The following is a 15,559-nucleotide window of genomic DNA, read 5'->3' as shown; positions in this document are numbered from 1 at the left end:
GTGGATGGGTTAAGTGTTTAGTTTTATAAATTGCCAAACTATTTTCCAGAGTGACAGTAGCATTTCATAGTCACACCTTTGATTTGAGTTCAGTTTCTTTGAATTTTTGCATTTGATATCACTTACTTTAGCTGTCCTGAGAGAAATGTGGTATCTCATTGTGGTTATAATTTGCCTTTCCCAAATGGCTAATGGACAATATCTTTTCATGTGCATATATGCCACCCATGTGTCCTCTGGTGAAATGTCGATTCATGTCTTTTTGGCCTTTTTCTAATTGGATTGTTTTTTTTAATTTGTGTTGAGTTTTTTATATATTTTAGGTACTTGTACTTTATCAGATATGCAGTTTGCAAATATTTTCTCCCAGTCTGTAGCTTTGTCTTTCCATCTTAACAGGGTCTCTGCAGAGCAAAAGTGTTTAATTTTGATTGGATTCCATTGTCCTTGTCTTGCTGCCCAGTGACATCTCTAAAAGCATCCTTATTTACTGGGCAAAAGCTGTTCTTCTTCACCCTCAATTTTCTCAGATATATATTTAGCATAAAGAGAGCTTCTGTTAATTTTGTAGTTATTAGAACCAATAGGATACATATATGGAAGTGGCTCACTGATTGCAAAGCTGATGGGTTTAAAATCTAGCTGGCAGACAGAAACACATAAACTGACGTGTGTAAGGCAGTGGCGCCATGGCCACTTGGGTGGTTTTTGAGATGGCATGGAAGATACTGTTGAACCTTTGGGCTCATAGAAATGTTCCTTTGACATTCCAATCTAAGTTAAGGTTAACGGTGAGAAGTTAACATTGACAGTATGTACCTTGACATATATTGAAAATGGCACTTCACCTCTGTAGTCTTTCCCAAAACCTAATAACCCCAGTCTAACCATGAAAAAAAAATCAGGTAACCCCAAATGGGGGGACACTACAAAATACCAGGCACTGTTCCTCAGAACTGTCAAAGTCTAGCTTATTTGTATTATAGTCTGTTTGGTAGCAATTTCTTGAAATAGGTTGATTTTGCTCTACTGCCCAATGTGCAACCAGTTCTCAAAAAAAAAAAAAAATTCCTATCTGTTTGAAACAAAGGTCTAGGTGCTAATTCTTAAATGTAGGATTCTGTACATGTTCATCAAAACGTCATACAACAAAACCAACTATATCATAGGCTAATTGATATAAACAATTAAGTTCATCTGGCATATTTCTGTTCACAAAAACATCACCAAACTTCTAAAGACCCCAAATACTTCTAGTATTACACACAGAAATGTGTTCTATACATACATTTAAGAAAGATTAATAAAAACAAGATAATTATTTTCTAGTCTGCTTATTCCAGTTCATGTGCAGGTGGCCAGAGCCTATCACAGCAGCTCAGGGCTCCAGGTGGGAACCAAAGTTGGTCAGGACACCCTTCCATCACGGGGTACACTCACACCCACACCCACACTACTGAGACAATTTATTGACAGTGATTAACCTCACGTGCACATCTTTGGGACATAGGAGGAAACGAGTCCTAGAGAAAAGCCACGCAGACATGGAGAGAACATGCAAACTACACAGTGGCCCCAGCTGGGAAATGATTTCCTCATCAACGTTATAATGAAACAACAGTGAAATAATGGAGGACCAGCTATAGCGACACACCTTGAATAAAACGTTTAGCTCTCTGTAAGTTACAAGCTACATCCTATTTTATCTCTTTGAGGTAGAAGAAAGTTGGAGGGGGATAGAGATGGGAGTTACCCTCTAAATTAACTGTCTTCATATGATGGTAATTTGTTTTCCAAGTAGTACACAGAGACTTTCTCTGGTAAACACAAACCAAATTATTTTTAAAGGAATCAGTTTCCAGATCTCCAATTTTCATGCGTACCTTCCTAAACTTGACCTGCCTGAAAAGATGCCTCAGGACAAGGCTTTATCCCCCTTAACAATTATTCTTTTCACATTAGACAAAATAGATACACCTTCTATCCATTCTGAATCTTAAAACGTCAACTTAAAATTACTAAGGGATATGAAGTTTTCCAAAATCACTTTAGAATACTTTCACAGCTCCAAAATTTCCCCAAAGAGAAGAAACTTGATCATATCCTAGTGAGGAAGGGAAGAGAAAAAGAAAAGGTCTCTAAAGTTCTCTCTCCTCTAAGTCAACTCTTTTCACCTGAAAACGTCTAGAAAGCTTATGCAGAAAACTATTCTGAGGTCTTTAATTAGTTCACTAAGATCCCATTGTCTGAGCCAAATATTTTAGAATCTGCTAAGAAAGGGTTTTCTATTCCTGTGCTAGGCTTTACTTTGAATTTTTGCATCATAGCAAGAGAAATTCCAAGATATCAAGAGACAGAATATAGCCAATAGGGAAGCCACCTGTGTAATACCTCATTAGGCAGCCCTATAAAATATTCAGGCAGAATATTCAGGCACCATACTGCTTCCAGCCCCCTGCCTGATCTTCAAGTGATAAAAGAGATGGCCTTATCTTGCATTAAGTGTCTATAATCCTCTGAGCACCTGTCCCAAAGAGACAGTGACCTGACTTTCTCTCAGAACAAAAATTATAGGCCCTTAGTGGCATCCAGTGATAATGTTCTTTACTCATTTGGAACAATGAGAGGCATAATTCTCTCAGTTCTTTATTAGAAACAGAAAGCAAGCCACTCTAATTTTTAAACAAAGAACTATAAAACATTAAGTTTAGAGACTTTATATTTCTCCCTTTTTGCAATACAGTCTATCTTTTGAGATGAGGCACAAAGATCATGATGTAACTCATATTAAGAAAGGACAATACAGTTTACAGTGTAAGTCTATCTACTTCGTATGAAAAGGAAAAAAAAATGGTTCATGTGGATGTCACCTCCAAAGAAGACACATAATAAACACTAGAATGCAACATTCATTATATTTATTTTACTAAATATTATGGTTCAAAAACAAACCAAAAACTTTTACTTAAAACTAGTCCAACTAGGTGGATTGGGCTGACACCATCCCATCCCCTTCTAGGTATACAGAACTGGAACCATATCAGACAGCAAGCACTCATGTATACTTTGCCTTTCCTGATGAACATGAATGAACTTCTCTGAACCAAGAGAGACAAATGAAGTTTTACAAGATACAGGCACTTTATGTTCCCAGTTTTAAAAATAAGCCAAGTGAAAAATACTTAGTAAAAGTAATTGGAACAGAGAAAGCTTTAGGAGTTCTACCATTAATTTTAGTGACTTACACTCAATGCCAACAGACAGCATCAAACAAGTAAAACAAATAAAAGTTTAACCTGGGTTAATGGGCATATATATAAAAAATAATTCAAATTTACTACAATCAGAAAAAAATGCCCACCTGAATCCAACTTAAAGATATGCAATAATGTGCATTACATTTTGTGTACCTATATAGCTGAGTAGTATCTGAAAGCTTTGCAAGACTGTGTGGTTAGTGAGAAAAGCAAAAGGTGCTTTTGATTCCACAGTATCCAATTAAAACAAAACAAAGCAATTTACAAAAAAACGGGTACCAAATAATACTTTAAAATAAATAGTTCATCATTTTGATGAATATATACATGTAGAGTCCACTTCTTGGGAATTTAGCTATCTAAAAGTGGCATATCACTATCCAGAGGTGCAGGAGCCAGTTCACATAAATAGAACAGTGTGGCTTCACTAGCTTCGGCTTCAGTCAACGGCTCCAGGCGAACAAGCTTACTTTGGGTTGGTTCTGGGTCCAGGCTGCTATCCAGAAGCTCATCAACTTCTATGGGCTTATCTACAGAGGACATAACTTCTGATGATGCTGTGCTCCCCTGTTCAACAGCAGAAGCAGGGTTCCCATCAAGGAATGCAAGAAGTGGAAAGGCAGTGTACTGGATAAGCTGTTTATCTATAACAATGATTAGAAAAAAAGCACTTTTATCACCAGCTTATACAGAGTTCAAGATGCAAGTGGAAAATACAAAAACAGAGATCTACTTATGTATAATCACTAACCCAACAAAATAAGAAATAAGGTATTTGTCAGTAAATTAAAAGATGTTCAAGTCAGAAAAGTTAGTCTTTTATTCAACAATTAAGAAATGAAGGTTCTTTTTAAAGTTAAGTAGAAAAAACCCACACACAACTTAAATTTTAAGAACTATTACCTCACCAATTCAATTTTCTCTGTATGCTGGAACCATTATGCAGAGAACTGAGATCAATATATCTGTGTTCAATTGTTAAGAATGGCAAGGAGTTCATTGGCATGCATTAGCTTCTATGTAGGACTTTTACTTTTGAAATTCTATAGAAATTAGTACTACATTTATACCTACCTGTTTTGGGTTTAGATTTTCTTCCCTCTTCTGAAACTGGCTGAACTACATTGTTCTTGGTAGTTTCTAATCCTTTATTCTCCGACTAAAAGAGAGAAAAACAACAAAAATACTTTTTCATGTTCCTGAAAATAGCAAAAAATAAAAAAACTGTATGTGAATATTGGTATATTATCTGACATATATGGGAAGGGGGAGCACCAGGAAAGACGCACTAGAGAGAGAGATTTGAGTAGAGGTAACAAGACTGATTTAAAAAGCTATTGCTGTCATCAAGTGGATGAAACAAAGATCCTGAACTAGGATGACAATAGTATGAAAAAGAGGGAGCATTTCAACAGCAGAAAACACAGAATTTGTCAAGGACAAAAGATGGGAATAAGTCAAAGATGGCTGGTTTCAAACTTCTAATAAAGAGATCACTCTTGAAACAAACCAATTTTAAAGTTTTCATTAAAAATGTATTACACATTTCATTCACAGAGTAAATGAACACATTTAGAATAGTTGAAGATAACACCATGACATCCTAAAACTATTTATCCCTATATTTGGAAGCCTCAAAGTTGAGGTGGTTCTTCATTTCCTTCATGTGGCTCTTTCAGTTCTTTTCTGTCATTTAAATTTGCTTCTTTCAACCAGCGATGTCTTCTCTCCTTACATATGATTGTAAGGGAATTAAGTCACTAATGCTGTTAAATTCTTCAGTGCTCTTTTCAAGGATATTCAAAGTGAGGTGGAGAGGTTCACAACTTCTCCTCAATAGCTGTAAATCCCAGATAGCTGATGCTGGTTAGGTACATATGGTGTAACACACACACTAATTCCAGTAATTCCCTGATATTCATCCTATCTAATAATAGACAAACATGGTAATTAACCGTACCTCCGACACGCTTCCCATTGGCTAATCAGGGCGATATGCAAATTAACTGCCAACCAAGATGGCGGCCGGTAGCCAGGCAGCTGAAGCGAATAGGAGGCTTGCTTACTCCAGTGATGGAGGAAGCCAAGGTTCCCTGCCTGCCGCTGCCCAGCTCTGAGCTGCACTCTAAGCAACTATGTTGCAATTATAGAAGCTAAACAAACCCCAGAAACCTGCTTTCAGCCAGCCGGGCCTCAGAGCTGGAGTTGCAACAGTGTTTCAATTATAGAAGCTAAACAAAGCCCAGATATCTGCTTTTAGCAGCCGAGGTCTCAGAGCTGGAGCCAAGCCTCAGAGCTAAAGCCGGCTCTCAGCTCCAGTGACAGCCATAGAAGGTAAATAAATCCCAGAATAAAAAAAAAGAAAAAAAAGGAGAGGTTGGGAGCTTCAGTCACCCGCCAGCCTGAAAACGGCCCTCAGCCCCTCACCCAGACTGGCCAGGCACCCCAGTGGGGATCCCCACCCTGAAGGGGGTGTGACCAACTGCAAACAGCCATCATTCCCTCATCCAGGCTGGCCAGGCACCCAAGCGGGACCCCCACCCTGATCCGGGACACCCTTCAGGGCAAACCAGCCGGCCGCCACCCGTGCACCAGGCCTCTATCCTATATAGTAACAGGGTAATATGCAAACTGACCCTAACAGCAGAAGGACTGGGAATGACTGACCACCAGGGGGCAGATGCTCAATGCAGGAGCTGCCCTCTGGTGGTCAGGGTGCTCTCACATGGGAGGAGCTCTGCTCAGCCACAAGCCAGGCTGATGGCTGCCAGTACAGCGGTGGTGGTGGGAGCCTCTCCTGCCTCCTCAGCAGCGCTAAGGATGTTCGACTGCAGTTTAGGCCTGCTCCCCACTGGCAAGTGGACATCCCCCGAGGGCTGCCGGGCTGCTGGGCTGCCAGAGGGATGTCTGATTGCCATCTTAGGCCCAATCCCCCGGGGAGCAGGCCTAAGCCAGCAGGTGGTCATCCCCTGAGAGGTCCCAGACTGCGAGAGGGCACAGGCCAGGCTGAGGGACCCCCCCACCCCCGAGTGCACAAATTTTTGTGCACCGGGCCTCTAGTTGTAAAATAAAGCAGTATGAGTTCCAGGATTCAGAAAGAATAACAACGCCACGATATAATAACAACTTATGCCTTTCCAAAAACTTACATTAAAATATTTCTTAGTTAGCATTCACAATAAATATTAAAGCAATAATACCATTATTTTTATACTTCCTCAAATAGGTATTTTCCAAGGATACCACTAAAACATATGAGAACAAGGATGACAAATGGGTTTCAACTCCCATGCAAACTCTTATTCATTAGTAGGGGCCACTTAGAGTCCTGTATTGAGGAGTATCCTGATTTATTAGGAAAGAGTATTGTAATCCATGTCACATAATATCTGTCATGAGCAAGGGAATAGCAGTTGATGTGTCATTGTTTTTGGTAGTTTCTAATCCTGGGTAATTTAGAGTTGAAAGAATTTGTGAACTTTGAATCAGAAATTATACATTCACTTTGGATGATTTACGTTAGGGGTTGGCAGACTTTTTCTATAAAGGCCAGTTAGTAAATATAAATACATATATAAATGTGTTCTCTGTCATAACTACTCAACTCTGTAATTTTTGTGCAAAAGCAGCCATAGGCAGTACATGAAAGAACAAGGGTGGCTGTGTTCAATAAAACTTATTTACAAAAGCAGGCAGCATGGCTGAATTTGTCATGTGGACCATAGTTTGCCTAGATTTATGTTATAAGATTCTATGGACCATTTCAGCACTATGTTTCAGTAAATATGATATTATTAAATGTTAGATCTTAAGTTGAATGAACCCATGTCTTGCATTTATTTAGTGATGTGATATAGTATTTATTTTTTGTATACAGTGTGTCATTCTTTATTCTTGGATCTCCTCCCTATTCTGAAAACCAATACCTTAAATAGTTAAACAGCAAAATGCATATTGCTCCAAAATACATAGAAAAATTAAATTTGAGTTCTAGATTAACAGTTTCAAATAGTTTAATCAAGTGATCTCCCAGCACTTTGAGGGCTGATTTCATACTAATAGTTAATGGTACTGATAGTTAAGTGCCAGCAAAACTGGGTAATAATTCACCCCATAACCAAAAGCTAATTTTTCATCTGGAATTTTACTATCTTGATCACACATATTAGGTAATAGAAAATGATTTGTAACTGGGAGAGGTATTGCTCTATGCTTACTAAGACTTTTTAAAAATTCGTATAGCTATGGGTCCTGAGCAACGTTAATTAAAACTTACTTTTGTATTATTGATGTAATCTGTGGGATTCATCTGCACAGAACTAGTGAAAAGCTGAAAGACCAAACAAGAAAGATGGTAAGTTTAAAAAATAATAAAAAGCTATCTGTATTCAAAATTTTTATACAGCCATGTTGGGTGAAGAGATGTAGTTCCTGCACTAGGAAGCTCCTATAGAGTAAAATAAGTTGGGAAGAGAAAAGCAGAAAGGAAAACAGAGCAAGCTAGCCCATGAATTAGACATTGTAAAGAATCCTATATAATAAAAGGCTAATATGCAAATCGACTGAATGGCAGAACGACTGGTCTCTATGACGCACACTGACCATCAGGGGGCAGACACTCAACACAGGAGCTGCCTCCTGGTGGTCAGTGCGCTCCCACAGGGGGAGCCAGAAGCTGGGCTCCGTGGCAGCACTAAGCCGTCAGTTGGATGTCCCCCAAGGGCTTCTGGACTGCAAGAAGGTGCAGGTTGGGCTGAGGAACCCCCCTACCCCACGAGTGCATGAATTTCGTGTACTGGGCCTCTAGTTTCTCTATAAAACTATAAAGTAAAAACTTGAGACAAATGGTGGTTTTCCACAGCTCCCTTCTTCATTTCCTTTATTTTTCTTCTCCCTAAATGCCTCGGGCCTTAAGTGCCAACCAGGACTGAGTTCATTGCCCTGACACTGTCTTCACTGACTATTTGCTAATCATGTGATAAATTTATGGAATCTGTTCTATGATAGTGGCTCCTAGATTACAAATGGCATACCTCCTTACTGGTTCTTTTCACCTCGCCTAGCAAGGGAAGCTATAAATGCTAAAATCACTGCTTACTGTACTCCTCAGGCCAATTTACTGACATAACTTTTGTTTAAATTGTTAAGTGTCAAAGTCATTCATTCCATAGGGATTTATTGACCATATAATAATTAACATCATAAAGAATATAAAATGAATACACTATTCCTGCTCTTCAGGAGCTTACAATCTAAAAGACAAGAACAACAGCAAATAGTAACATATGATCATATACAATCCGTATTATAATAATAATGAATGGTGGAGCTAAAAAGTACTAAGGAGTTAAGAGAAAGAAAGAAGAAAAACACACAGACACAAACATGCACATACATACACAGAATAAACAAAATATCTGGATAAAGCTATGCAACATGTATCAGTCCCTGGGGAATGGTTGACTTGGAAAGGAAGGAAGGAGAAAAGAATACATTATGACATTAGCAATAACCAAGAAGATGACCAGTCCAAATAACACACAAGTTCTAAGTTGAATAGTAAGTTGTGTACATAAGGTTCAAAAAGTAAAGCAAGGCCAGTCAGGGAACAAGACCACATTCTCTCCACAGTAATAAGTGGATGGAGCAGTGAAATTTGGCAATTTCAGTATTTCCAGAGAACAAGCACAACAAACGGTTCACAGGATACAATGAAATACAGAGGCCACAGGCAGGTTCCTCCTCTATTCTATCTAGACACTGATTCTCTCAAAGTTCCACATTCATGGTAGACCTAAAGATATCCCAGCTCCTTCTTTTCTTTCATTAACTTTATCACCTACTGATCTTCGAAGAGGAAGAGACTCGGGTCAGATAGCTATAGGAGACTGCCAGTCTCTGCAGTTCAGCTTAGAGGCCTAACCAGATTTTGTTCCTAAAGAGAGTGGCATCTAAAGAGGCCCAACAGTGAAAGATCCCCACTCATTCTTTGCCCCATTCCTCCTACACATTGACTCAGGATTGCCTTCATGTATTCCCAGCAGATGCATAGTCTGAACTAAAAAAAAGTAGATCAAGAGGAGGAGCTGACATAGTTGGGTTGAATTCTATGGCCAGACCTCTTCTGCTGACTCCACATGGGATCACTCATAACTGGACTTTCACAATAGCTTGTGAATGCTATTTTGAAAAATACTCAGGACTTGAATGATGAGATAAAGATCAGGAAGCCAAGATGCCTCTGTGATTACTATCCTGGGTGAGTGAAGTCTGGTATCACTACAGAAAATTAAAAATCTACAAGGGGTATCTAGCTTAGAGAATAAAAAAAAATTTGGTATTAAACAGAATCTAAGGCAAGATCTGATGACTCTTAAAGGCATGGACTTAGAATTCAAGTAAGTTTACTTTAAAAAGTATTAAGAGCTGGAGATATACATTTGAGAGCAATTCTACAAGCACAAATCCCTTCAGAGAGGAAGGACAGAAAAGGGAGAGGAATAGAAAATAAGAGGATAAAAGACTGAGTACCTTTGGGGAAGACCCAAGTAGAAGTAGAAAACAGCAGGAAAAAAAACAGTTTTTAGAGGAAATGGAGAATGTTTAGGGTGACAGGAGATAACAAAGGTCCAAGGGCTTCTAAAATCAACAGAACAAGTTCTGTTTTAGAAAATCAATAGTATAAATAATAATACTGCTAATTACTTATAATTCTTATAACAGCTCTTCTGGGCATTAGCTACATTTTATAGACAGGGAAACTTGGAAAGAGAGCTTAATTTTTCCAAGGTTAATAATAACATAGCTAGTATAGTAAGAGGAGCCAAACGTAGAACCCAAATCTGATTCAAAACAAATGTTCTTCCACTAGCCCAGTGACCTTAATTGGGGGTGGGGGGGGCAGGAAATCACAGCCTACTTACTATGGATAAACCAAGGCAGCACAAGCTTAGAGTAAATAAGAAGATAATACAGGGTTTCAAATGAAATATAGAGTAAAAAAGAAGTAACACATATAGCCACTCATTTCTAAATGAGTGAAAGGATTAGAAAAGCAGAATGGTAAATGAGCAGAGCAACATATCAAAATGCTTTTTAAGATGGGGAAGCATTAAAGGCAGATGGGAAAGATCAAGGATAGAGATAGAAAAACAAAGATGCAGGGGGATGTGTACAAATTGGCTTTAAAGAGGAAGTACTTCCTGTAAGATGAGATTCCACATCTTATGAGAGGACCAGGAAGAGGTGAATTATCCTTTGTGAATAGGAAATAGTTGGCTGGATGAGGTCTTGAGGACAAACGAGTATGATAAATGTTTCAAAGTTGAATTAAAATAACCTAGTTGAAGATTACAAGGATTTGTAGAGGTTATAGGATTTTATTTTTTTCTTAGTGATCTAAGGGACAGATACTCTAAAAGGAACCTGGATTCAGAGTGGGGATTAAGACTGACAGAATCAAGAAGGTAAGTCAAGTTACTGTTAACAAGTTGAAGTAGGTCATTAACATGGATGCTGAATTCACTTAAGATGGTAACGTAGATTGGCATGGAAAAGAAGTCTTCAAAGAAGATGAAATCCATCCTGAGAGGCACTGAGTGTTTGGGAAAGATGATAAAGTCTTATGACACACAGACTGATGAGTAGAGAGATAAGGTGGTCAATTAAGATTGAAGAGGAAGAAAGAACTAATTCCTTTTAGCCTCATTGAGAAGCTCTTCAAAGGACAAAACTGTACACTCTTGACATGAGAGAAGCATTTTAAGTAGAAAAAAAATATGTCAAAACCTTCAAAAGGCAGAAATATGTTCACAACAGAAAATGAAAATGGGGAGAGAACCAGATTCATCTGGATGGGAGCAGGTCACAAAGGAAGCTTTAGGCAAGGGGAAGAGGGGTAATAGTTACACAAGGGACGAGAACAAGAAAGGTGGTTAGTGCCAGGAATGGTAGATGAGGATTCACAGACCAGACAACACTGGAGTCAAGTTCATAGAGGTGGTAGTGGGGACTGAAGCAGGAGAACATTAGGACACAGGACACACACATTATAAAAATATATCAAGTATAATACATTTGAATAGAAAATGTTAATTCCCAAAGTTAGTAAGTGCCTTCATGCTGTTTTCTGGCCACATATCTCTATTAGTAACTTTCACCAGTTTCTATTCAATGAAAATTTATTCTAAAGAAAACCATAATACAGCAACAAGTCCAGACAAGACTTAATAGTACTGTTGAACAGAGTTGATATGTTGTTACAGGGGGATTAACTGAACTGCTATTTATAGATGGGTAGTGATTACCTTCCTTCATTGTCTTGAACCCATCTGTTCAATCTTTCTGATAAACAAAACCATTATTTTTTTTAAATGCAAAAACAAGTGTAGAATACAAGAAAATGATATACTGATTTATAAATAACATACACAGAGACACAAACTACCAGTACAGCTAAGATTATTCAAAGTACCTACATCAACCAGGAGATCTGGGTCTATGCTAAACTGTCTTCCAGACAGCATGGCTTGGAAGTCCTCTAAACTGCAATCAATACTGTCAAGATAATCCAACAGCTCAACCCTAAGGAAAAAGATTTTTAAAAAAGAAATCAATTAGATTTTCCTGTTTTTATGTTTAAATTACACTGCAATCTAGCAAGGCAAAACATTTCCAGCAAAAGTGGAATCCTTACCAATTATCTTAGAGGTCCTATTCAGTATTTGGGATTCCTAAAAATTTGGTTAACCAAGAACTCACAGCACTTTTACATAAAACTTTAGTGTTTACAGAAAAAAGGTTTTGCAAAAACAGTCTGATTTCTTTCTTTCCTCTATATTATAAATTATTAAATGTTTAACTTCTTATTACTGGTCACTGCTACTAATTTCTGTGTGTTTTTTAATGCTAAAAATAAGTCCCTTAATAGAGGTATGTTATTCCATTATCCTGATATAAACACAAATACAATCACATATACTTTATGGACATTCAAAACAAATATTTTATTAAGAAAATCTGAGGAACTGCCAAAAAAATCCCAAAACTACTCTTGGAATGATTAATTCCTTCTCAAAACAGCATTTGTGGAGCTCAGCCCTGACCAAAACACAGAAAGGTAGACTACATGGGTTCATAATGTGAAAGGAAGGTCAATCAAAGAGAAAGAGAATACATGAAAGAAAGAAAATAAATTTAGACATCTAAATGAGAAAGAGAATACATGAAAGAAAGAAAATAAATTTAGACATCTAAATGAACACTCACTTTCCCAAAAGATTGATGTTATCATTTAAAATGGAATCCATCATGGTAACAGGATCATCTGCAGTCTGAACTTAGGGATTCTCTGGCTGGTTCATTCTGATCTCCACTCTGAATGACCGGTGCATATTCATCTTCATTGTCATCTTCAACAATGACAATATCAGGGTACTGGCTACAGCTATATCAACAATAGGAGAAAGAACCAATTACAGACCAATTCAATAAATTAATTCTATCCATTCCTTTTCCTTGGAAATTCTCTCCCCAAACCACATATAAAAAGGCTTAAATTTCTTGGGGGAGTATCTTAATCACAAATATTGATAGTTCATACGATATAAGACCACAAAGAATCAATTAAAGCTGTTTAACTACAAAATTAAAAAATCAGAATTCTCATTAGTTTTTTGTTGAGTCTTTTTGCTGGGGGGTGGAAGGGTGGGGGTGGGGTGAGGAGGGATATCTGGTTGAATAATTTGGCTTAATTTTTCAGTTTAATAACCCAAACATGAGTCAGATATTGGTTCATCGAAGAATAAAGTGTTTCTGAATTTAGCTCTTTGGTAAGAAAAGTAACTATTTTCATAAATGTTATTTCTCAATCTCCTTACTTGGAGGGATCAGATATGATATCTTCATTAGTTTCTGGAATAACTGGGATATTTTCTTCATCTGCATTATCATCAGTAACATCATAAATAATGATGTCATCTGAAATCCGCTCCCTTGGTTTTAAACCTTCAGTCCTACTGTGTGGAACCTAAAAAATCAGGGAGAAAAAAATACATAAAAAAATGAAATTATGTTAACTCCAAAACATTATTTAAAGATGCTAATTGAGAACCTACTAGTTATTAAATGTTGACAATACAATAGTAAGCAAAACGGATATATTCACTGCTCTTCTTGGACTTATACACTAATTAGTACTAGTAGTGCAGAGGTATAAGGTATATTCTTTGCATTCTACTTAACTATTTTTTTTAAAAGGACCTCGAAGATGGCATGCCTCAGAATGCTTATATAAGAAAGAGCTTCAAATTTTCAAGTATTTTTCTATACCCCAAAGCTAAAACGTCAGGATTTCACCAGAAATTTTCAAGCATAAACAGAAGGGCACTATGCTAATGAGTACTATTTCAACTCAAGATACTCTGTTTGATACATATTTTTTCTTACTCATTAAATGGTTTCAAAATAGAAAAACAAAAAACCTTCAACTATTCCAGTTAAATAACAGCCTGGTATTTTAGTAATGATTATTTTTAAAGATAAGCTACAGTCAGACCATAGGTACATTAACAAAAAAGCATTCAATTCTTTAAAGCAAACTGAAGTCATTATTATAAAGCAAAAATCTATCAATTTTAACACTAGAAAGTATAGAGGCAGAATATGTAAAGTCTTTAAAAAATATATAAATCGAGTTAAAATAAAAATCTCATACATGAATCTTCCATCCTAAAAACAAAGTATTAGATATTCTTGATTAGAAACAGTGGTGGGAAGAGGAACCAGATGTTAGGTTAACTCTGATTTTCCTGAGAACAAAAATCTTGAAACTTTAATGATAAGTGTCTAACAGTATTTAAAATTCTAAGATTTGAAAGTAACATTGATAATCAGATACTAAAGAAGCCTGGACCCTGGACTGGACTAATTTTCCACTGGATGTAAGTTTGACAAATTATCCAGTGAGCCTATGACAAAAATAAAGGTAAACAAAAATATTTTTTTAAAAATATGTTTTTATTGATTTTTAGAGAGGAAAGGAGGAGGAGTGAAGACAGAAACATTGACTGGTTGCCTCCTGCATGCCTCTCCCTGGGGAGAGCCTGCAATCCAGGCATCGGGGAACTGAACCACTGGACTCTTGGTGCATGGGCCAACGCTCAATCCACTGAGCCATGCTGGCCAGGACACAAAAATACTCTTTAAACTTGCTATAGTAAAAAAGTCTAGTCTGTGTATATTTATGATAAAAGTTGGAAATAACTTTAACCAATGGATGAAGGCATAATTACATTATCATAATATTCAATTAATATATAGTAATTGAGATGAAATAATTCTCGATTAAATAAATCTCAAAAGTAAGACCAAGTGAAAAAAGCCACAAGGCAAAATGATATGTATAAAATGATATCATTTGTATGAAGTTTAGTAGATATATATAAAAACAAATATTCATGGATTCACACATATAAAATGACTATGGAAATAATAAATACTAATTCAAAACAGTGATTATCTCTAGGTGACGGGAGACTAGACGGGGGAGAAAAACAAACTTGGGAACAGGCAACTGAGACAGCTATATTTATAATGGTTTAGCTCTTAAAATAATCTAATGCAAACAATGAAAAAAGTCATCCTATATAATGAAGAGGTAGTATGCAAATTAACCCTCACGAGATGGCTGCCTATGACCAGCCGGCAGGGAGGTTTGTGAAGGACGACCAAACGACTGAACAGCAGGCTGCATGGGGTGACCAGGCCGGCGGGGGGCGGGGGCAGTTAGGGGTGACCAGGCCGGCAGGGGGTGAGTGGCAGTTGGGGGCAATTAGGCTGGCAGGGGGGGGCAGTGAGGGGCAACTAGGCCAGTGGGGGGGGAGCTGGGGGCAACCAGGCCAGCGGGGTGGGGGGGCAGTTAGGGGGAACCAGGCGGGCAGAGAGGGGCAGTTGTGGGTGACCAGGCTGGCAGGGGGGGCAGTAAGGAGTGACCAGGCCGGCAGGGAGGGGACAGTTAGGGGCGATCAGGTAGGCACGCAGAGGCAGTGAGAGGCAATCAGGCTGGCAGCAGGGGGCAGTTAGGGGTGACCAGGTAGGCAGGCAGGTGAGCGATTAGGAGCCAGTGGTCCAGGATTGTGAGAGGGATGTCCGACTGCCGGTTTAGGCCCAATCCCCGGGTTCGGGCCTAAACCGCAGTTGGACATCCCTCAAGTGATTCCGGACTGGAGAGGATGCAGGCTGGGCTGAGGGGCCCCACCACCCCGACCCCGTGCATGAATTTCGTGCACCGGGCCTCTAATGAT

The 15,559-nt window shown here is 38.2% G+C and overlaps 1 protein-coding gene across 1 annotated transcript in view; it reads right to left on the bottom strand.

The window, feature by feature from the left end:
* Nucleotides 1-2,896: 2,896 nt before the first annotated feature.
* The window catches only part of HSF2 (heat shock transcription factor 2), a 35,103-nt gene continuing 22,440 nt past the window's right edge, over nucleotides 2,897-15,559 (bottom strand). The window contains 7 exon segments of the mRNA XM_006089222.3: nucleotides 2,897-3,901; nucleotides 4,332-4,416; nucleotides 7,534-7,587; nucleotides 11,735-11,840; nucleotides 12,525-12,590; nucleotides 12,592-12,702; nucleotides 13,136-13,284. Coding sequence (XP_006089284.3) covers nucleotides 3,609-3,901; nucleotides 4,332-4,416; nucleotides 7,534-7,587; nucleotides 11,735-11,840; nucleotides 12,525-12,590; nucleotides 12,592-12,702; nucleotides 13,136-13,284 — 864 coding nt within the window. The 3' untranslated portion in view covers nucleotides 2,897-3,608.

This window comes from Myotis lucifugus, unplaced genomic scaffold, assembly GCF_000147115.1.
Source record: "Myotis lucifugus unplaced genomic scaffold, Myoluc2.0 scaffold_57, whole genome shotgun sequence".
NCBI lineage: Eukaryota > Metazoa > Chordata > Mammalia > Chiroptera > Vespertilionidae > Myotis > Myotis lucifugus.
The sequence above is the reverse complement of the archived record's forward strand: the minus strand, read 5'-3'. Positions and strand labels throughout refer to the sequence as shown.